General features: G+C 46.5%; 1 protein-coding gene across 2 annotated transcripts; it reads right to left on the bottom strand.

The window, feature by feature from the left end:
• Window positions 1-215: 215 nt before the first annotated feature.
• Window positions 216-17861, bottom strand: LOC130373444 (protein disulfide-isomerase TMX3-like). 2 transcript variants are annotated; one of them, XM_056579944.1, is made up of 16 exons: window positions 17752-17861; window positions 17410-17467; window positions 16329-16368; window positions 15964-16087; window positions 15295-15340; window positions 13760-13840; window positions 12763-12862; window positions 12311-12388; window positions 11592-11658; window positions 6753-6851; window positions 5930-5987; window positions 5726-5779; window positions 4794-4850; window positions 3058-3187; window positions 2893-2961; window positions 216-2249 (listed from the first exon to the last, which is right to left on the bottom strand). In XM_056579944.1, exons 1-16 carry the CDS (start codon window positions 17783-17785, stop codon window positions 1959-1961), a joined length of 1386 nt encoding a protein of 461 aa, XP_056435919.1. In that variant the 5' UTR covers window positions 17786-17861; the 3' UTR covers window positions 216-1958. The 2 variants fall into 2 exon arrangements, with proteins under 2 accessions (XP_056435919.1, XP_056435918.1); XM_056579943.1 differs by lacking the exon at window positions 17752-17861 and having other exon boundaries at window positions 17410-17537.
• Between the last annotated feature and the right edge of the window lie 1036 nt (window positions 17862-18897).

Genomic DNA, 18897 nt, shown 5'->3' with positions numbered 1-18897 from the left:
ACATGACATGTGATTAAATGTTCTAGTGCAGTGTCTGCGGCCCACCTGTAGGCATCCCGGAGCAAGATACCCTCACCCCCACCTGCTCCAGCATGACCTGAACCTGAATTAAATCTAAGTATGCTTTGAAAAAGCTGTGAGATGGAAGGTCTGAATGGTAATGGATGAAAGTATTCAGAGAAAGAGAGAACAGAGAACGCTTTGATGGGAGCGTGCATAATAAACCGCTTCACAGAAGGACAAAAAGTGGACAATCTTTATTTCAATTCTTCAAACCAGTATTAAAGTGTGTGTTGACAGCCTCAATTTCCGAGCAATATGGAGGACACCTGGCAGAGATACGGAGGCAATTACAGAGAGCGTAAGGGCAGGCCTAAACCAACAGCTTCCCAGCAGGAGGAACAGATGGGGCAGAGGGGCGTTCACTGGTCAGTTTAAAAACAAGGATCAATGTTTCAACTGCCCAGCAATGCTTTTTTCAAAAGGGTTAAAAAAGTTAGGATGTTTTTTCTTCTGATTTCACATAACATCCAGGAGCAAGCTGAGACATTCAATACCCATGTCCTCAAGTGGAACGCTCGATTAAAAAAGAAAATAATTAAAGCACTCCCTGTGAATTAACCAAAACTTCAAAAACCCAACGGATCATACTTGGGTTTCGAGCTGTACGTTAAAAGCAGTACCGGGAGAGAACGCGCTGCTTTCTAAAAAACTTTTTTTGCATGCTAAATTTAATGCGCGACTTGTGCCATGGATCGACGTAGCTCCACATGAAACGGTAATAACCCTGTGCACAACAATACCATGTGCACACTCGTTTTGTCTAACCTTTGACCTTTATCAAGACCAGGTCTGAAGAGGAATATTGACAATCTTTCATTTTAAATCTTCGAGACACAAACACAGACATAATAGAATCGCAGTGCATTTTCCTAGTGGTTAATTCATCGATTTAATAAAGACAGTGATGGTTACCGCATTCCCCCAGAAGTCCTCCCCAGTCAGTTAAGGAATTAAGAATCGTCTCCACAAAGTGTATTCTGAAAGTATCTCCTCTCCACCTCTCTTCGAGATAAGAATGGACAGGAAAAGCACAACTGCATCCTTAGAGGATCGATAATCTATCCTCAGAACATACAATAGAGAGGGAAAAATGTGCTATTAATGGCAGATTTGCCTATGCTGGGTTTAGATTATTGTCTATAAATACCTTACAGTTCAAGACAGACCTGGAGAGACTTCAAGGTGGTTAACGCAAAAAGGACAAGGAATTTGCATCTCGTATCAGAGTTAAAAGGCAAGACAACCGTATGAATCAAACTGTGGCAAACGTATTAAAGAGTAGTACAGTATTTACAGAGCAGAGGTAAACTCCACGTCTCGAAAGTGAAAGTCTGAACGCGAAGGATCTCAAGTCAACCTTGTTGATTCAATAATTTAGCACAAATTGGAGCTCTAATTACGGAGTAAAACGCGTCGGTTTATTGCAATGATTTAAAAAAAAAAAGAAGGAAACATGGCAAGACTTTACATTCTCTGAACCTGGAAGTCTCCACCACTGGTTAGCCTCAGGGCCATGGAGCAACAGCAGGGGTTTGAGACATGGCCTCACACACACCATGATCAATAAGCTAGCTTTTGAGGACCTCACAATTCCTCTCTTCTATTGTTGACCTGCTATTAGTCATCTTTAAATCTACGCTACGGGTTGGTAACAGATGTCAATTGTGGTTTTTCCGGGGGGCTTTCGGCTACTTTGGCATGGGAGGGCGGGGAGATACAGTACATGAAAACAAACAAACAGAAACAACAGCAGGCTGATTTAGTCTCTGGCGTTCATGTCTCCGCGTTCCACCGACCAGAACCGCCCGTCCTCCCCCATCTGGCGGGCGACGCCCCCCCTTTTGGACAGACCTCGCCCCCATTCCCGGCAAGCCCCGCCCCATCTCCATCCCGCATCAATCCGTCTTCTTTTGCTCGGGGGCCTTCTCCTCCTCCTCCTCTTCGTCTTCCCCCTCCTCCTCCTCTTCGTCGTTCTCGGGGCCCTCGATCTGGGCCGTCCGGCGTTGCTCTTCGTCCTCCTCCTCCTCCTCCTCTTCGTCGGTGAAGCCCTCCCTCTTCATGAGCTCCATGTCGCCGGCGTCGGGGTCCGAGTCGGCGGTGCAGATGCCGTAGCACATGAGGCTGATGACGCCCAGCGGCAGGCCGAACAGGAAGCAGCCCAGCACCGGGGAGCTGCGGAACACCGACTGGGGGAGGGAAGGGATGCATGATGGGGGATGGAGTCCAAGGAGACCAGAGAGAAGGAGAGGGACGCAGAGGGCACGGAGTAATAGATGTAGAGATAGATGAAACGTAAGCAGAGAATTTGTGAAAGTGAGAAGAGATGAAAAGAGGTTTAAGGAAGTGAAAAGGGGAAGAGATTTATGAAAGTGAGAGACGGAGGAAACAGAGAGAGCAATGGAGAGGAGAAGACGGGTTTCATTACTAGTATGTGAGCGTGGTGCAGAGAGACTGCCATTGTTCACCAGACTATTCAGTTCACAAGCCACTAAAAGAAAAGCCGGACATAAAACATCCTAACCCTCCCGCTCTCCCACTTCTGGTGGATCAGCGTTCTCCATAATCACATCTTCCATCTTGCTCTGCTATCTGTAGTGGCTGTTATTCAGCAGGAGGATGGGGGCTGAGCCCTGCCGCCCGAGCCCGTCTGGTCCTGTTAGTATTCAGCTCACAGCTTCCTACAAACACCCAGCTCCCCTCTGGACCACCAGACTGTCTGCTGGTCGGGGTTTGATCCCCAGACTGCCTAATGGACCCCCGGTCTGCCTAATGGACCCCCAGACTGCCTAATGGACCCCCCCCCAGTCAGACGGTGTCTGGGATACGTACCATGATGGTGGACCTGGCGTCGAACGCAATACGCTTCACCCTCTGGACGACCCCGTCCCCTCCGTACGCCTGCACCACCGCACAGACAGATGGACGGGTTAGTGAGTCAGTCAGACATGTGGGTCAGACCGATGGAGAGAGAGGGGGGGGGGGTTAGAGACAGACCTGGACGGAGCCGTTGAGGACGCCGGTGATGAAGCTGACCAAATCCTCCAGGGTCTCCGTGGGTCCGTCCGGCAGGAAGTACTGCTCGTTGGACGTGTTGAGGATGATGACCGAGGGGACCTTCACCTCACTGTGTGTGTGTGTGTGTGTGTGTGTGTGTGTGTGTGTGTGTGTGTGTGTGTGTGTGTGTGTGTGTGTGTGTGTGTGTGTGTGTGTGTGTGTGTGTGTGTGTGTGTGTGTGTGTGTGTGTGTGTGTGTGTGTGGGGCACACAACAGAGAGCTGGTTAAACTCTGACACCCGGCTCTGACGACACACAGACATGCACACAAGTTTGCGAGAAGAGTTTACCTAAGAGTGGAGAAGGAGAGAAAACGGGTGGAGGAGTTGGAAAGGAGGACAGACAAAGAAGGGAGGAGTTAAAGGGAAGGAGGGGGCAGATTCGAGGAGTAATGAGGAGGTGGATAGGGATGAGAGGAGGTCAATGGTATAGGTAAGGAGGGGACAGGAAGGGATCCAGTGGAGGCCTCTCCAGTGAGGGGAGGGAGGAAGATCCTCCTTAACATTGTTGAGAATAAAAAATGTAGATTGCCCAGACTACTACTGAATTAATGCCCTTAAATATGACTACTTTAATGCCTTTGTATATGTAATGTTAGTTTCCCTCTGGGAAGGGACATTAGCACCCCCTATCGCCCATTGACAATGACTTCAGGGAGGACGTTCCTCCCTCAGCCTCCATTGACTCCCATTCATTCCCCCGAAAGTGTTGGCGGCCGGTGAATAACATGGGGTTCAATGGGAGAGCGGAGGAACGTCCTCCTCTGAGTGGGTGTGACTAGCTAAGGGATCTGGATCCCGCCTGCATCTGTTCATAGCGCATGGGTGCGCTATGAACCAATAAGCAGGAGGGAGCCCTGGTTGTGGAGCAGCCTGGAGGGTTAGTTTGCCTCGTTTCCACCGAGCGGTGCGCTACTGTTCGTTGCGGTACAGTGCGGCTCTGTTATATTGGCGTTTCCGTAGCCCGCGGCCGGGCTGTCTCTCAATCTTAATTAGTTTAACACCATGACCAACGTTCTGAAGCATCCGTTAACATCCACATTTGCCTCAGGCTTACAGCCCATGCAAATAGTTGTGAAAGAATGTTCTTGTTGTTCTTTTAATGGTTTGTTACTCTGACCATTCTGTTTGATAGCATTCAGAGCATGATGCATTTTAAAGTGCTTAACTTTTGGTCTTGTGTCTTCATTTTTCTTAAAACAATTGTAGCTGAAAATAAACGTAGCCAAATAACAACCAATAGCTTCAGTCATTGAGGGCAAAAATAGGCCCAATGCTAGGCCCAGATTTTTTAATTTAGTTTTACAAATCAAGAGTAGGCCTGATTTGACTAATTGGCTTTGCATCCTTTCCTTCTGCCCTTGTAGTCCTGCTGCCCACCAGCTTTCAAAGTACAATGCTGCCACTGGTGGATTTGTATCAATTCACATAATTATCCCTCCCTGCTATTTTGTAGTTCCCCAAAAGACCCTGAAACAACTTGAGTCTCACATACTTATGACACCATACGCCACTAACAGTGCAAGCAGGCCAATGGCAACCAAGCACACAGTCCTTCCTCCCTCACTTTAAAAACCACAAGCCGCCACTGAAGTGAACTATACGAAGGAGATAGAGGAGGTGACAGCGAGGCAGGGGGGTGAAGAGCCAGGAGGAGGGTGGAGGGAGGAGGACTGACCCCATGATAAGGCTGTTGATGTAGTCGCTTCCGTCCATGTGTCCAAACTGGAAGTCCCTGTTGGAACACAAGACCCCCAGAGACCATCAGAGCTTCTGTATTCACATTCAACTGGGGTATTGGAGGGTGGGCATGTATAGGATCCGTCAGTGGGAGTATCCAGTACAGTACTTCATATAGATTTCAGGGGCACATTAATATGCGCTTTCAGACGCTATAGATCTAATCCGTCTTCTAGAACAAAAGATCTTCTGGAACATTCTCAACATCAGGTTTAAAAATCGACTAGTGTGAGGCACACATGAGGCTGTAGAACATAAGTGGTCTAATGCCTACCAATTATTAACCATAGACGTTCTCTAACACACATTATTTTATACACACACACACACACACACACACACACACACACACACACACACACACACACACACACACACACACACACACACACACACACACACACACACACACACACACACACAAACTAACTAGAAAAAGCAGCCTAATTTTTCCAAACACCTGGTCTATAAGCAGCAGACTTTTTAATTTCACAATCACCAGTCACATTTGGCCCACGGCTTGTTTGTTTTACGGGATGTTTCGCAACACATACAAGTCCTTGCCTGCGGTAAATGTTATGTCGTTGGATGTTTGGCTCAGAGTTAAACAGGCAATCATACACCAACACCGCGGCAACCAGCCCAGGCTTTTTGATTGGCAGCTGAAAGTGCCTGCTATATTTGGCAGACATTTTGTGTGATTACCAACTGACTCAGAGGCCGCAGAGGCAGACATGGCATTGACGTGTACACAACGTGTAAACGGTGTATTGCCATACAAACAACACAACAAACAATACCTCCTTTGAACAAACTGTAGAATAACATAAGAGCGGTTCGACATCTGACCTGCCAGTCTCCGTAGCGTACCTGTTAAAGTGTTGCCGGTAGTCTTTCGCAACCATCTGGATGAGCGACTTCAATCTGAAAAGACGGAAGTCAAATGTCAAAGATTTTCTGTCAAAACAAAAAACCTTTATTAAAAAACATGAGGGGCCTACTTGAAAGAACGGTTTTATAAAGGCACTCCAGCAGTTCTCTTTATTTTTGTTGTTTCCATGGCTGCCGACCTACCTGATGCACTCATCCGACGGATCCTTGTCATCGATGACGGCAATGGCCACCAATTTACCTGCAGGGGAGAGGAGAAGACACGGATTATAACCTCACTCAAAAGGTGAGAGCAAGAAAGACACGTACAGAGAGAAGGTAAAAGAAAGCTGGGAGATTGATTCTACTTGGTGTGTTATCAGTATAACTTCTGGTCCTCTGATAAATGTCCTCTTTCGAACCACTTTCCTGTCTCCATTCACTTTTTTTTTCGAGAAAGGCCGGAGAGTGAGACTGCCCCCTTTTGGTCACCCAGAGGTATTACATCCATGCGCTACCTCGGTTTGCCATCACCTCACAAACTCAGTGTAGTGTGTGAATTGCAACATAAACTCCAAACAATACCAATAGCATTCGTTATTTTTCAGTATACTGCAGAAATGTAACCTGTATGAATATTGACATAATGCTGACACATGGGTCGGTACATCCATAACAATGGATTTGTGATACATGACAACCATATAATAAACAAAAAGCATCTACTCTATGGTAACATTACTGAAGTAACTACCTTAATACCCATATTTGATCTTGTCTATATGCTATTCTCTTCCTTCATGCTCCTGAAAAAGAATGTATTATAACTTTATATTTTTTTTTATAAAATGTAGATAAAAAAACCCTGGATCAAACATCTAAATAAAAAGAACCACATGACTTCACAATACAAAGTCCACTCCTCTCTGAACATGCTCTCAAAATGGTAGCCTAACTGTCAAATGGCCAACAGGGCTGTCAGGTGAGGGATGATGAAGTTTAGAGTGAAGGATGCAACTCTTCTTACCTGTTTCCCCCAGCTCATACAGAGTGAAGCCGTCAATCTGCAGGTAACCTTGGAAACGCTCTTTGTTTATCCAGGAGGACAGGCTGCCGTCCTCATACTCTGTGGTAGAGAGACATTAGGGTAAGAGGGAGGGGCACTCTCTCTCCCCGTTTCAGACACATCATCATTGTTTGCGGAGTCTGCAGCTGATTGGACGGAAAACTGGCTGGGTGCTGTCGCCCTGCTATCAGCCTTCACTCAAAGCCCACACACGTGTGTGTGTGTGTGTGTGTGTGTGTGTGTGTGTGTGTGTGTGTGTGTGTGTGTGTGTGTGTGTGTGTGTGTGTGTGTGTGTGTGTGTGTGTGTGTGTGTGTGTGTGTGTGTGTGTGTGTGTGTGTTGGCTTTGAGGAGTTGGCTTGGTGTTTGACAGTCTCTCTCTCACAAACAGGATAGCCAGTTTAGAGGAAATAATATAGACTTTGAGATATCAGGGAAATAGTGTTTGCCCAAGCATAAAGTCAGGCTGGAATAGGCTGTACTGTCAGTGACTTTCTCTGCCCAGTAAGCCACAGCTCCTCTGATCTCGAGATACAATCCCGCATCCTTTGGAGACAATCGTGGAAAACTGAAATGCATGCTTTGTTTATGTGCTCAACCACACCAGAACCAATGCATTATTAATCTGCTGCGTTAAAAAACACAGCGTCCATGTCAGCGGCTTTCTGGGAAATGTTGTTTCCAGAGAGACGACAACCTCACCACGCTAATGAAGCGCCCAGCCGGTGGCTCCGGGGCCGGGCTGCAGCAGAGACACAGGCTGCGCTACACTCTTCCCTCTGCCCCCGAAGCCTTTTCACACTTTAATCCTAATTGACGCCAGCCGTGGCCCGACAGCTCGTTATGACGCCTTACTTAGCTAACGAGGTCTCAGTGCCCTCGTTAGAGGAAGTACAGGCAAGCGGGTGGCGCCGACACACTGGAAACTGAGCCGCATGAGGGAGACACCACTAAGAACAGTACTGTGTTTATTACTATAACAGACACACACCACACTGTGTGTGTGTCTGTGTGTGTGTGTGTGTGTGTGTGTGTGTGTGTGTGTGTGTGTGTGTGTGTGTGTGTGTGTGTGTGTGTGTGTGTGTGTGTGTGTGTGTGTGTGTGTGTGTGTGTGTGAGAGAGATGCTCTGACACATGGGTCAGAGCATCATCAGAGTGTTGTCTGGATGGAGTTCAGGGGAGGCCAGCGTTGGTCTATCTGCCCGGCCGCTCTGACCCGGCCACCAGGCAGTTTGAGTGGAGAGCGGAGTTTAATCTACAATGAACAGGTTCACTGCCTGTCAGTGAACCTGGCCCACATTCATCTGGACTGGCTTTTAAAAGGCTTGCAGGGCTGGCTTCATAACTGCTGGGTTCAGTTTGTTTCACATCCGAATACAGTCCAGCGTGTTGATGTACCGAGCAGGAAAAGGTCTGCCACGGTCTTGCGTCTATCATGCGGTTGCCTTTAGCCTAATCATTTGACTGCTGTGTCAACGTGTTAGGGGTGAAGCGTTTAACACGTCGATGTGTTTGGCGTGCCTGTGTGTGCGTGTGCATGTGCGTGCGTGAGTGTGCATGTGTTTGTGTGTGTGTGTGTGCCATAAAAGTGTTTTGAATGGCCTCAGATGCAGATAATGCAGTGGCATTTGTTTAATTGTTTATATATGGTTCTCTTTCGATGTCCTTCTATTATTCACATCACAACACTGTTTAAGCAGAGATAAATAAAATGACATGACAACTGGGTCGCACTTATTAAACCAGACGGATAATACTGCCACAACCATGTACAATATTGGGGAAAATAGTATTGCCATAATATAAATGATACAACAGGAAACGGGCAGCAGTGGCTGGGAGTGCCTCAGCGATACAAGTGAATCAGGCGGTTCGTACCGAATGGGTAAACCAACTCGCTAATCCCCAGTAACCGTGAGCAACTCCCGAAAGAGCTGAGCTCTTCCGTCCAAAGTCACCGATCCACCGCAGAGGAAGAGAAAATAGCGCCGGCGTGAAACGTGATAGGCAGCCGGACTGGAGGCGGTTTGGGTCGCGACGGCAGTTTGTTCTGCGTTTTGGTCAGAACTCGGGAACCTGAGCACTTGGAGCTCATTAAACATGCATGAGGTCTGTGATCTGCGGATAACAACAAGGAAAGTGCTGCGGTGGTTTGGAAAGTGCCGTGAAGGGGAACGGTCCAGACACGGCGGTTTGACTCCCGGTAAACCCCCGACACCCCGCAGTCTGGCTGCGGACGCCCCGCTAGGCCAACCGCGGAGCGAGACGCCGACCCCATCGACCGGCTGCTTGATGACATGAGCGTTCAAGGTCGCTTTGGATAACATTTTACATATTGACCGTTTTAGGTCATGCAAATCCTGCGTGGACAACCACAGTTTACAGCCGGCTGTCGCTTCAAAACGGCCTGCGTGTTCTGGTCAGACATCATCTAGCCAACGGGTTGAATGCTCCAGGACCCAGACCCAGAGAGACAAGCCCATGGTGACGTCTGGACTACAGGGGAAGGGCTGGAGTTCGGGTGAAGGCTGGACTACGGTTCTGGTTCCCAGTCGAAGTCTAGGAACAATATAGGTGAAGTCTGGACTACAGGGGAGGTCTGTGGACTACAGCTGAAGCCTAGATCACAGGTTGAGTCCAGGGACAAAGCAGATGAAGCAGATAAGGTGATTATATCTGCCTTCATCTTTTCCTAGTGGCCACACTACATCTCCTGCGTCTTGAAGATAAAACCACCGGCATAACGCAATCCCTCATCTCCGTCAACAACGAGCGCAAACAAGAGGAGCGCGGACCCCGACGGTCGCCATGACGATGGCGGTCATGGCCGCCGGCGACCCCCTGGCCCTGCGCGTGCTGGAGGACTCGCGGCAGAGCGGCCTGTTTGTGGTCCGCGTCCGCTGCGCCGACCGGCGCCTGCTGGCCTTCTGGCTCCGGAAGCCCGCCTACCGCAACGGGCCGCTGGAGCAGACCGCCGTCTGGCCCCGCGCCCCGGGCCCTGGGGGCGGGGCGGGGGGGGTGGACTTTGTGCTGCGGGTGGTGAGCCGGGAGCCCGGTGTGCCCAACGGACAGTACTGGGCGCCGTTCGCGCTGGCACTCTGCCTGGACGCCCGGTCGCTACGCTACCGCCTGCCGGCGGACGCCGCGTCGGGCCGCGACATCCAGCGCATCCTAGCGGAGCGCGGGGAGCTGCTTCTGATTCGCTGAGAGGGGGGGGGGAGGGGGTGAAGTCCTGGCTGGTCACATGACCAACCAGGTTGATGGGGTTGTTGGGGATGTGCTTCTAGTGAAGGGGCAGTCTAGGGGCTGGGGAGCTCTTACCGGCTGAAAGGTTCTGGGTAATAACCCCAGTACCCCTGGCCTAACCTGGCAAGACAGCCCCAACGACCGGCTCTTTAAAGACGCAGCTCTAGATTCCCCATAAGTCACTTTGAATAGCAGCGTCTGCCAGTACACTACAGTCATACTGTAGCGTTCACACTGCAGTACTCATACTGTAGCGTTCACACTGCAGTATTCATGCTGTAGGACTCGTACTGTTCTGCCACGAGCCTCTTTGTTCAGTGACAGCCTGGTCATTCTGCCGGCTTTTACTGCCCAGAGAATCGCTTAAACAAACACCAGCCACTGTGCGTCTCCGCCCAGAAGCCACCACAACCACAACCTCACCAGCCGCCATACTGACAACCCCCAGGGCCGGGCCCCTAGGAAACCGGGGCCCTGTGGGGCCGGGGGGGGGTTCAGGGCCCAGAGGGGAGGCTTGGACTGAAGACCCAGGCGAGAGATAGCAAGCCCCGAGCCCCAGAGGAGCGGAGGGGTACAGGGGAGGGCAGGGCCAGAAGAGGAAGGACAGCAGTGCTGGCCTCACAGTCCAATACAAGGATTTTCCTTTACACATTTTTCTGCAAACTAGTGGCCAACAATTTCTTTGTAAAGGACATCTTTGTATCTCTAACACATTGGATAAATAGAAAAGTAAGGCAGACATGTTTTCTAAACATGATTTTAAACTGATTGTTTGTACTGGTAGCATGTGTATGCGTTGTTTGTATGTCTCTTGAGTCTGCCTTAAAAACAGGAACAGCGGTCGAAACCAGAGACGATAGCATCTTAGAGTGGATCAAATTGTTGGTGCACAGAAAGCACACCAGATGATGCAACACTTTAGCACAAGATGTCACAGATATATACAGGAATTATTCATTATGAATTACTATTAGCTATTTTGCCAGATTGGGTGAGATATGTTGCTGTATATGTTGCTGCATATGTTGCTGTATCACCACACACATGTTTAGAAGAAAGCTCTGCTATATGCCCTGAAGTCAATAGGGAATCTAACTAGCAGCTTCCAAGTTGACCGTAACTACTGGTAGGAGGAGACATCCACCATACAACAGGGGTGTACACTCCTACTTGTGATGTCAGTAACGAGTTGATTATGACACATCTTGTTATGGCGTATCAAGATTGCACTGACCAATAAAAGCACATCATTGTGTGTGTACACACTGACGTCAGACCTTGTTGAGCTATTTTATACCCACACCAGCCAACTGTTTGTTACAGTCCACCACAAAGTTAACCTATCCCATCAGGCATCTGGGGGGAGTTCCCACTTGTGATTCCACAAAATGCATCATGTTTATATGGCTTTTGATAACTGATCACACCTCACGGTAAATATGTGCCCGTTAGACAGAATTACACCTTCTCTGTATCTAGGGTACAAATCCGAATGGACACGGATAAATGCAATGAATACATATCAAATAAATAAATTGGGTCCTTTGAGTACTCACCATCGTACGTGAAGTAGGAGCCGTCTTTGAACACCGCCACAGAGGGAATCTCCGGTAGGGCCATCGACTGGATTACAAAAAGTTAAATCCACAAACAAAATCCATCATTTGAACCCCGACTCTCCGTAACCTCGGCTCTGCCCTTCCCGAATTCCACCCCACGCCTCGGCGGAGGGCCAAAGGCAGCAGGCCAGCTGCAATGAGGCAAACCTCCCGCCCGGGGAAAAAAATACTGCCGAGGCGGCAGGCCTGAATAACCGCCAGACATTTAAAGTGTCGCATTCGAGCTACAAGGGCTTCACGGAGATTTATTGAACTTGGAGACACTGTAAATCTCAGGGTCCAATAAGTCGCTATTAAATTTCAGCTGGCTTTTACCCCCCCTCCCCCCCACTGTTCAAGTGGAGATCCACCCAAAGGGCAAGAACAGCGGTACTCCGCGCCTGATTGGTCGGCATCGTTAAAGTGACCAATGAGGGATGACATTGTGAGTGCATCTTGCTCTTATAATATCTTTCAAAGTACAACAGTATATAGTGCGGAACGGGAACAGGGGGAGGAATGTGATTGGCCACGGTGGGAGGTTCTAGGGTGTTTCAAGGCCTCCCTTGAGTCTTCCTGCTCTGCATAGAAAGGCTGATTTCTTTTGCTGAACCCTCCAGTGATTCACCGATTTAACGCCAGCCTTTGATCAAATTATCCTGTTTTGGGCCTCTTACCTCTGGCAAGGCCTCTTCAGAGGCGGAGAAGAAGTAGGTGTACACGATGAGCTCGGTGGCAACGTCAATGTATTTCTCCTACAGCAACAAACAATAACAACAAACACGGCCATCAGCACACAACTGCCAACACTCCCAAGTACAACCGTAAGAAAGAACTCTCTGTAACTATTGGAAAGACTTCTCAGAATAGCTTTCTTGGAATCAATTCTCGGAAAGAATTCTCAGCCAGAGTTCTCAGAATTATACAGAATTGTCAAACAACTATTGGGAATGCTTGGAAAGTTTTTGGTTGGGCTGTTGAGGATTTCTGGGCATAGTCATGGTTTTCATTTAGCTTTTTCCACTGGTTGGAAGTTTGTTGTCACAGTCACTATAAAGGATGGTTGGGTTCGGTCAGTCGGTCAGTCTGTCATTATGGCTTTTCAAGCCAAGGTGTGTGCGTTACGTACTTTTAGCGGGGATTCTCCGCCCACGTACACAAAGAGCACGTCATGTCGTTTCAACATGTGTTCAAACATCTGCTTGCTGGGAAGCGGCCGCACGGCTGGCCTAGAGAAAGACAGACACACACACACACACACACACACACACACACACACACACACACACACACACACACACACACACACACACACACACACACACACACACACACACACACACACACACACACACGCACACGCACACACCTTAGATTCTATCTGCATTTCACAAATTCCAATATTTCAACGGGAGTCGTGGCTTTTATTGCTTGAAGCGTGACGAGCTGCGAACTCAGATAAAGGCCTGTGGCTCCACCTAGTGGCCAACACTTACAACTGCAGTGCCAGAGTAAAAACGGATATATGATTTTGATCAGGGTCCAGGCTATGGAGTGTAGTTTACAGACGGATAATCTAGGTGGATTAATTTATACAATGGCTCCAACGAGAGGCCTGGATGCACACATTCAGCAGGTCCATGCTGGGGAATAGTTGGCTCACATGGGGTGTAGGGCTTGTACATAGTGACGTCCAATCGCACGACATCCTCCGTTCCAGAAGTAAAGGAGCATAGGGATGCGATTGGTGGCAATGGTGTATTTACATTTTTTGTCATTATGGGGAGACATTGTTGTGAGACAATGTCAAAATAAAGTTTTGAATGGCCTAGGTAAATATATTTATTTAATTAGGATTTCACATTACGACGACTCTCGAGTCATCACATAATGATGCGGAGTAGCGCCATGATGCATTGTGATGTACCAGCCCTGCTGCACAAACACAGAGCCGGCTCACGTGAAGACAGGCCAATGACACACGGACGATTCTCACAATCATATAACATTTAAAAGACACTGTCTGTTTCTATCTAAATACCTGCTCATAATCCAGCTAATATTCTATGGGCATTGGCACTCATGCTCAGCACGACACACACACCAGAGACCAACACGTGACTCACCCTGATACCCTGTTGGTGAACTCAACAATGTCATCTTTTGTCCGGGGTCCCTTGTAGTTATAGGCAAGCTCCCCCTTTAGTCTAAGAGACGAGAGAGATAGAGAGACACAGACGGATGATGGCAGATAGATCGCACCATGTCATCTTCACATTAGCATAGTAATTCATACTAATACATATCTATATCTACACAAGTAATTCATACTAATATAAAAGAAAGATATATCTATATACTAGTAAGTCATACTAATATATATATCAACTCCTTCAGAAAGCTGTGAAAACATTACCTCCAACTGGCCTTAAGTAATAACAATACATTCCCAGTGGAGAGGTGTTCAAGAACACTCCGTCTCCACAGAGTGAATCCCAGGAGGCCTCGCCGAGTGCCCGGGAGACCAAGGTTGTCATGAAGTCCACATCAAACACTGAGAAGTCCCCAGCAGCAGATTGTCACTTATTATCACCTACCTGCGTTGACATGCTTCCCATCAGCCTAATTCACAGCAACCATTAATATTATTATAAATATTATTATTATTAATAATAATAGACTTTATTACAATAATTCAAATTTTTATTTAGTTATTTTCTAAATACTAAGACACTTTACACTTTACACATTTTTTTTGCTTTCTCCGTAGAATATCTCCGTGAGAAAACATGAAAAAAGCCACAACCCTGCCCCTTGAGGTTTTTGTTTTCGGCTCTGTGCCTGTTTCTCCCCCCAGAAGTTCTGCTATACTGTGGAAGGACTGCTTGATCCCAGAACAGGCCGACCCAAGCTTTGATACACACCTGGCATTAACAGGTTTTTATAAACCAAGCATTAACCAAGTGTTGATACTTCTCTACAGCAGCCTGAAAGCCTGTTACAATTTGGTAGACACAAAAAGACCAAAAAATCTAAAGCAAGTTGAATTGGATGTTTTCAGATACGCATGGGAGTTCGGCCATCTTGTTCAGGGATGCCCACCACTGGTAGACTGTAGTAGATACCAGTAGTAGTGGTTTTGTCTAAGACAAACGAATGTGAGTATTGCATCACAAGGTCCCCAGTACACTGGCTAGTGCGCGCTATATCGTCACTACATAGCACAACGCCGTCTCCAAAACAACTACACCAGGGACACAGAGTAGTTATCTGCCAAAATAGCCGGCATGCAGTGCGGGCTCATGGGAATTGTAGTTTATTTGTGGAAATGCTCGGTGTGGTGTAATCGGTGTGGTGTAATACTCTCTTGACAGAAGCTGAGATGGCAGCAAACAAAACTGTCATGGAATAATATAAATAATACATTCTGAACCGATTGAATGATCTCAAAGCTACAAAAATATTATTGAAAAGGTTTTAGAATTTTGGTGTCTTCTCTATATAAGAATGGTATATGATTTGTCAGTAGTTTTAATGGTAGGCTTCATCAGAAGGGATCTGTTTATAGACACAGAACAGCTTCAGATAACCATCTCTACTTATGTGGTTATGTGTGTGAAAGTGTGTTGATTTAGTGCTTAAGCGTCGATGTTATACTCACAGCTTGATTGTGGGGTATCCACGAACCCCGAACTCAGAAGACATGCCTGCAAAATATTTATTCAAACTATTTTAGTCGATGAACTGTCATAAAATGATATCATGCATGTCGAATGGGCCTTTATTGACCCCACATTTGTCTTCAATAATAGACATTGGGTTTTCGCATACAGACCCAGTTTGTAAGCAGTAAAACCTGTAAAAGACATCAGTACTCTTGAGTTTAGCACTAAAAACGGTGGTATACAGCATTACTGATATGTTAAGCAGTAAAACCTATGGTATACACCATTACTCTGATGTGTTTAACAGTAAAACCTGTGGTATAAACCAGTACTCTGATGTGTTAACCAATAAAACCTGTAATACAGCAGTCGTGTGACATACAGCAGTACTCCTTTTAGCAGTAAAACCTGTGGTATACAGCAGAACTGTGTTTTAAGCAGTGCTGGCCAAATGATACTTTCACATTGAAACCCTGGGCGCGGGCACAAAGTAGGATACATGCACCTCTCCCAAAAATGAAGTCAGCTCAACAGTTGGCCGCTTCTTGGTTCCTGCTCCGTTTTACGGCTGTTTCTGACAAGTGGAGGAGGTTTGCGTGTGCTATGTGTGAAGCCTCCTCTTGGCGTTAGTGTCAGGTATCATGTAGGCTCCAGGGGGTTCTCACCAGAGTAGGCCGTGGCGTCCATCTTGCCCACACGGACCGGTGACCCGGAAGCCTTGAGCTCAGCCCCCACGTCGGCCCAGACGGGCTCCAGCTTCTTACAGTAGCCGCACCATGGCGCGTAGAACTGGACACACACACACACACAGATATTTAAAGAGCTCTTTAAGGGAGGTTAATGTAACGTAATTTACTTTGGATTAAAATAACACAAATTACATACTGTAAGGATTTTAAAGTGTGTGTGTGTGTGTGTGTGTGTGTGTGTGTGTGTGTGTGTGTGTGTGTGTGTGTGTGTGTGTGTGTGTGTGTGTGTGTGTGTGTGTGTGTGTGTGTGTGTGTGTGTGTGTGTGTGTATAAACACTCACATCGACCAGCCAGATATCATTCATGCGGGTGTCTTTAAATCTGTTGGAAAATTGATGGATGGTTGAGGAAAGAGGTTTTGCAGAGCAATATAGTCAAATACGATCGTTGATTTGAAAGCTGATTACAGTGCATCCGACACACAACATGGAAATAGCCCGGCCGGAACCATCGGCTTTTACTGAATGAATGAGAGCTGATTGTTGTTCTAAGAACAGATTGGAGGGTGAGATAAGATACGATAATAGAAACTGTATTAATCCCAGGCGGGACATTACAGCAGCAGAAAGAAGAGGACAGAAGTAGACATTTGTAAATATCTTGTATTTAAATGAAGAGTAACAACTATTATTGAAACTTTATTCTGTATAAACTATAATATTTACAACAATTTATCTATATATATATATATATATATATTTATCTATATATATATATATATATATGCACAATTTGAGTATGAGCAATGTAAATGTCAATGCAAAGATAAATCAGTCAAGGCATTAGTACAGTAAATCAGTAAATCAGTACAGGCATTGTTGAAACTAGCCCAAATTACTGAGTGGCAGTTACTGTCAAAGGGCCCCACCCACACAATGGTTCAAAAAAGCGCCCATGTTTAAATCTCGAAGAAAACAATTCTTGTTGATTGCCATTTTCCCACCAAATCACCCAATGTTTCAGGTTTACTCTTCATACTCAGCGAAATATTTATGAAGTAGGAAGCGACCCATGAAACATCAAACTACCAGTCAGCAGTGTTGTTATTAACCCAGGGGCGGTCACCACAAGTCTGCCATTCAATCATAAGTCAACTGACACAATGCACCTAAAAGTAAACCATAACATCCACATCCACATTAAAGTATATTTGTATAAATGCCTGTTTAAAATGGAGCAGCTCTTCGAGCCAAGAATAAAATGCTGATAAAGTAGCCTACTGTGTGGGCTGAATCGGATCTCTCTAGTTGGAGGATGGACACCATCTCTAAAATATGCCGTGGACACCAAAAAAAGACACAGGAAACTGCAAAATAACCACAAGACTAGGCGGTAGGCTGTAGAAAAGAGAGCATCACTTACGTCTGATCCAGGTCTTCGACCACCGCCAGCACCGCTGAACTCAGCAGGGCGACGACGGCTGCAGAGAGCGACGACATGAAACACAGGTTATGGGTTATTGCAATCAACGCCATCGTAATACCAATGTGCAATTGATGTCAATTCTGCAAGCCTTTTTGTTTAAAGACCCTGGTGGTGGAAGGGGAAGCATCACAAGCTGACACGATGTCGTCTATGCGGTCTGTTTGATTATTAACCATATTGACACACCAAGAAAGAGCTAATTTCAAGGACGCTCTGGTCGTTACGTTAACGGAACATATAGTGGTTAATCCGATCATAATATGTCAAAAGTGTAGATACCTCCGCAAAGAAGAGAAGCTGTGACTTGAGCCATCGCTGCAAGGAGGTAACAGAGAGCAGGAAATACAGTCGCTGAATTCAATGGTGCTGGGCATGCGCAGTGTGACGCAGCATCCTGGCCGCTTGGGACGCACAGATGTGTTTGAAAGAGATGTTCACAATAGCCGCTGTTTGAGTGCAAATATTTGTATTTGTCGCTTTGAATGGATAATGGATCGTTATGCTAAACATATGACATAAGATAAGAACCTTATTTTAATATCAGATATAAAGACAAGGCTTCCATTAAGTCCGTTGACAGGGGGGCTTACTGCTAAAATAGGCTTATGTATTTAAAAGTAATCTAGATTGCATTTAAATTGCTTACATTTCATCGAGCTAACGTTTTCTGGTTAGGGAATTGTTTTAATATTTCTGAGAAGATATATCTTTGACCACAAGATGCCGCTCTCCCCTAACCCTAACCGTGGCCGACACTATCATTTCACCGCCAAAATCCTCACCCCAGCATCCTCACCAAATAGTGTTCTACATTTCTCTAACACACACACACACACACACACACACACACACACACACACACACACACACACACACACACACACACACACACACACACACACACACACACACACACACACACTCTTGTGTAATATTTCTAAATTAAGAGTCATGATAACAATCAAGTTGTCACATTTTACATTACAACCCTCTATTTCGCAACACCAGTTTGGAAACAGAAAAGTTAATTCTCCATTCGGTTTGCTATCCCCTCCTCCGGTTAATGGAGGTTTTGTACAAAGAAAACAAAATGATAGTTTGAAACATGGCAAAAGAGCATGAGAGAACCGCAGGAAACTTAAAGCTCTTCCAAGTCTACTGTCCATTTATTCACAAAGAAAAGTGACCAACACGGTTTTGGTGGTTTGAAAGAATTAGCCTTGGAGATGAGATTCACAATCATTCATTACAAACTAAAAGTTCCTAAACTAAAGCATGACCTAGTTGTTAGTTCCTTGCAGACACAGTACAAGGTTTTTCTGTTTCGGTATATTTCAGTCTGAGCATGAAGCTCCTGCTGTGTCTCTGCTGAGCTATACGAGAAAAGAGAAGTCTGAAAGAGCACTGAAGAACAACCTCCTTTTG

This window comes from Gadus chalcogrammus, chromosome 20, assembly GCF_026213295.1.
Source record: "Gadus chalcogrammus isolate NIFS_2021 chromosome 20, NIFS_Gcha_1.0, whole genome shotgun sequence".
Classification (NCBI taxonomy): domain Eukaryota; kingdom Metazoa; phylum Chordata; class Actinopteri; order Gadiformes; family Gadidae; genus Gadus; species Gadus chalcogrammus.
The sequence above is the reverse complement of the archived record's forward strand: the minus strand, read 5'-3'. Positions and strand labels throughout refer to the sequence as shown.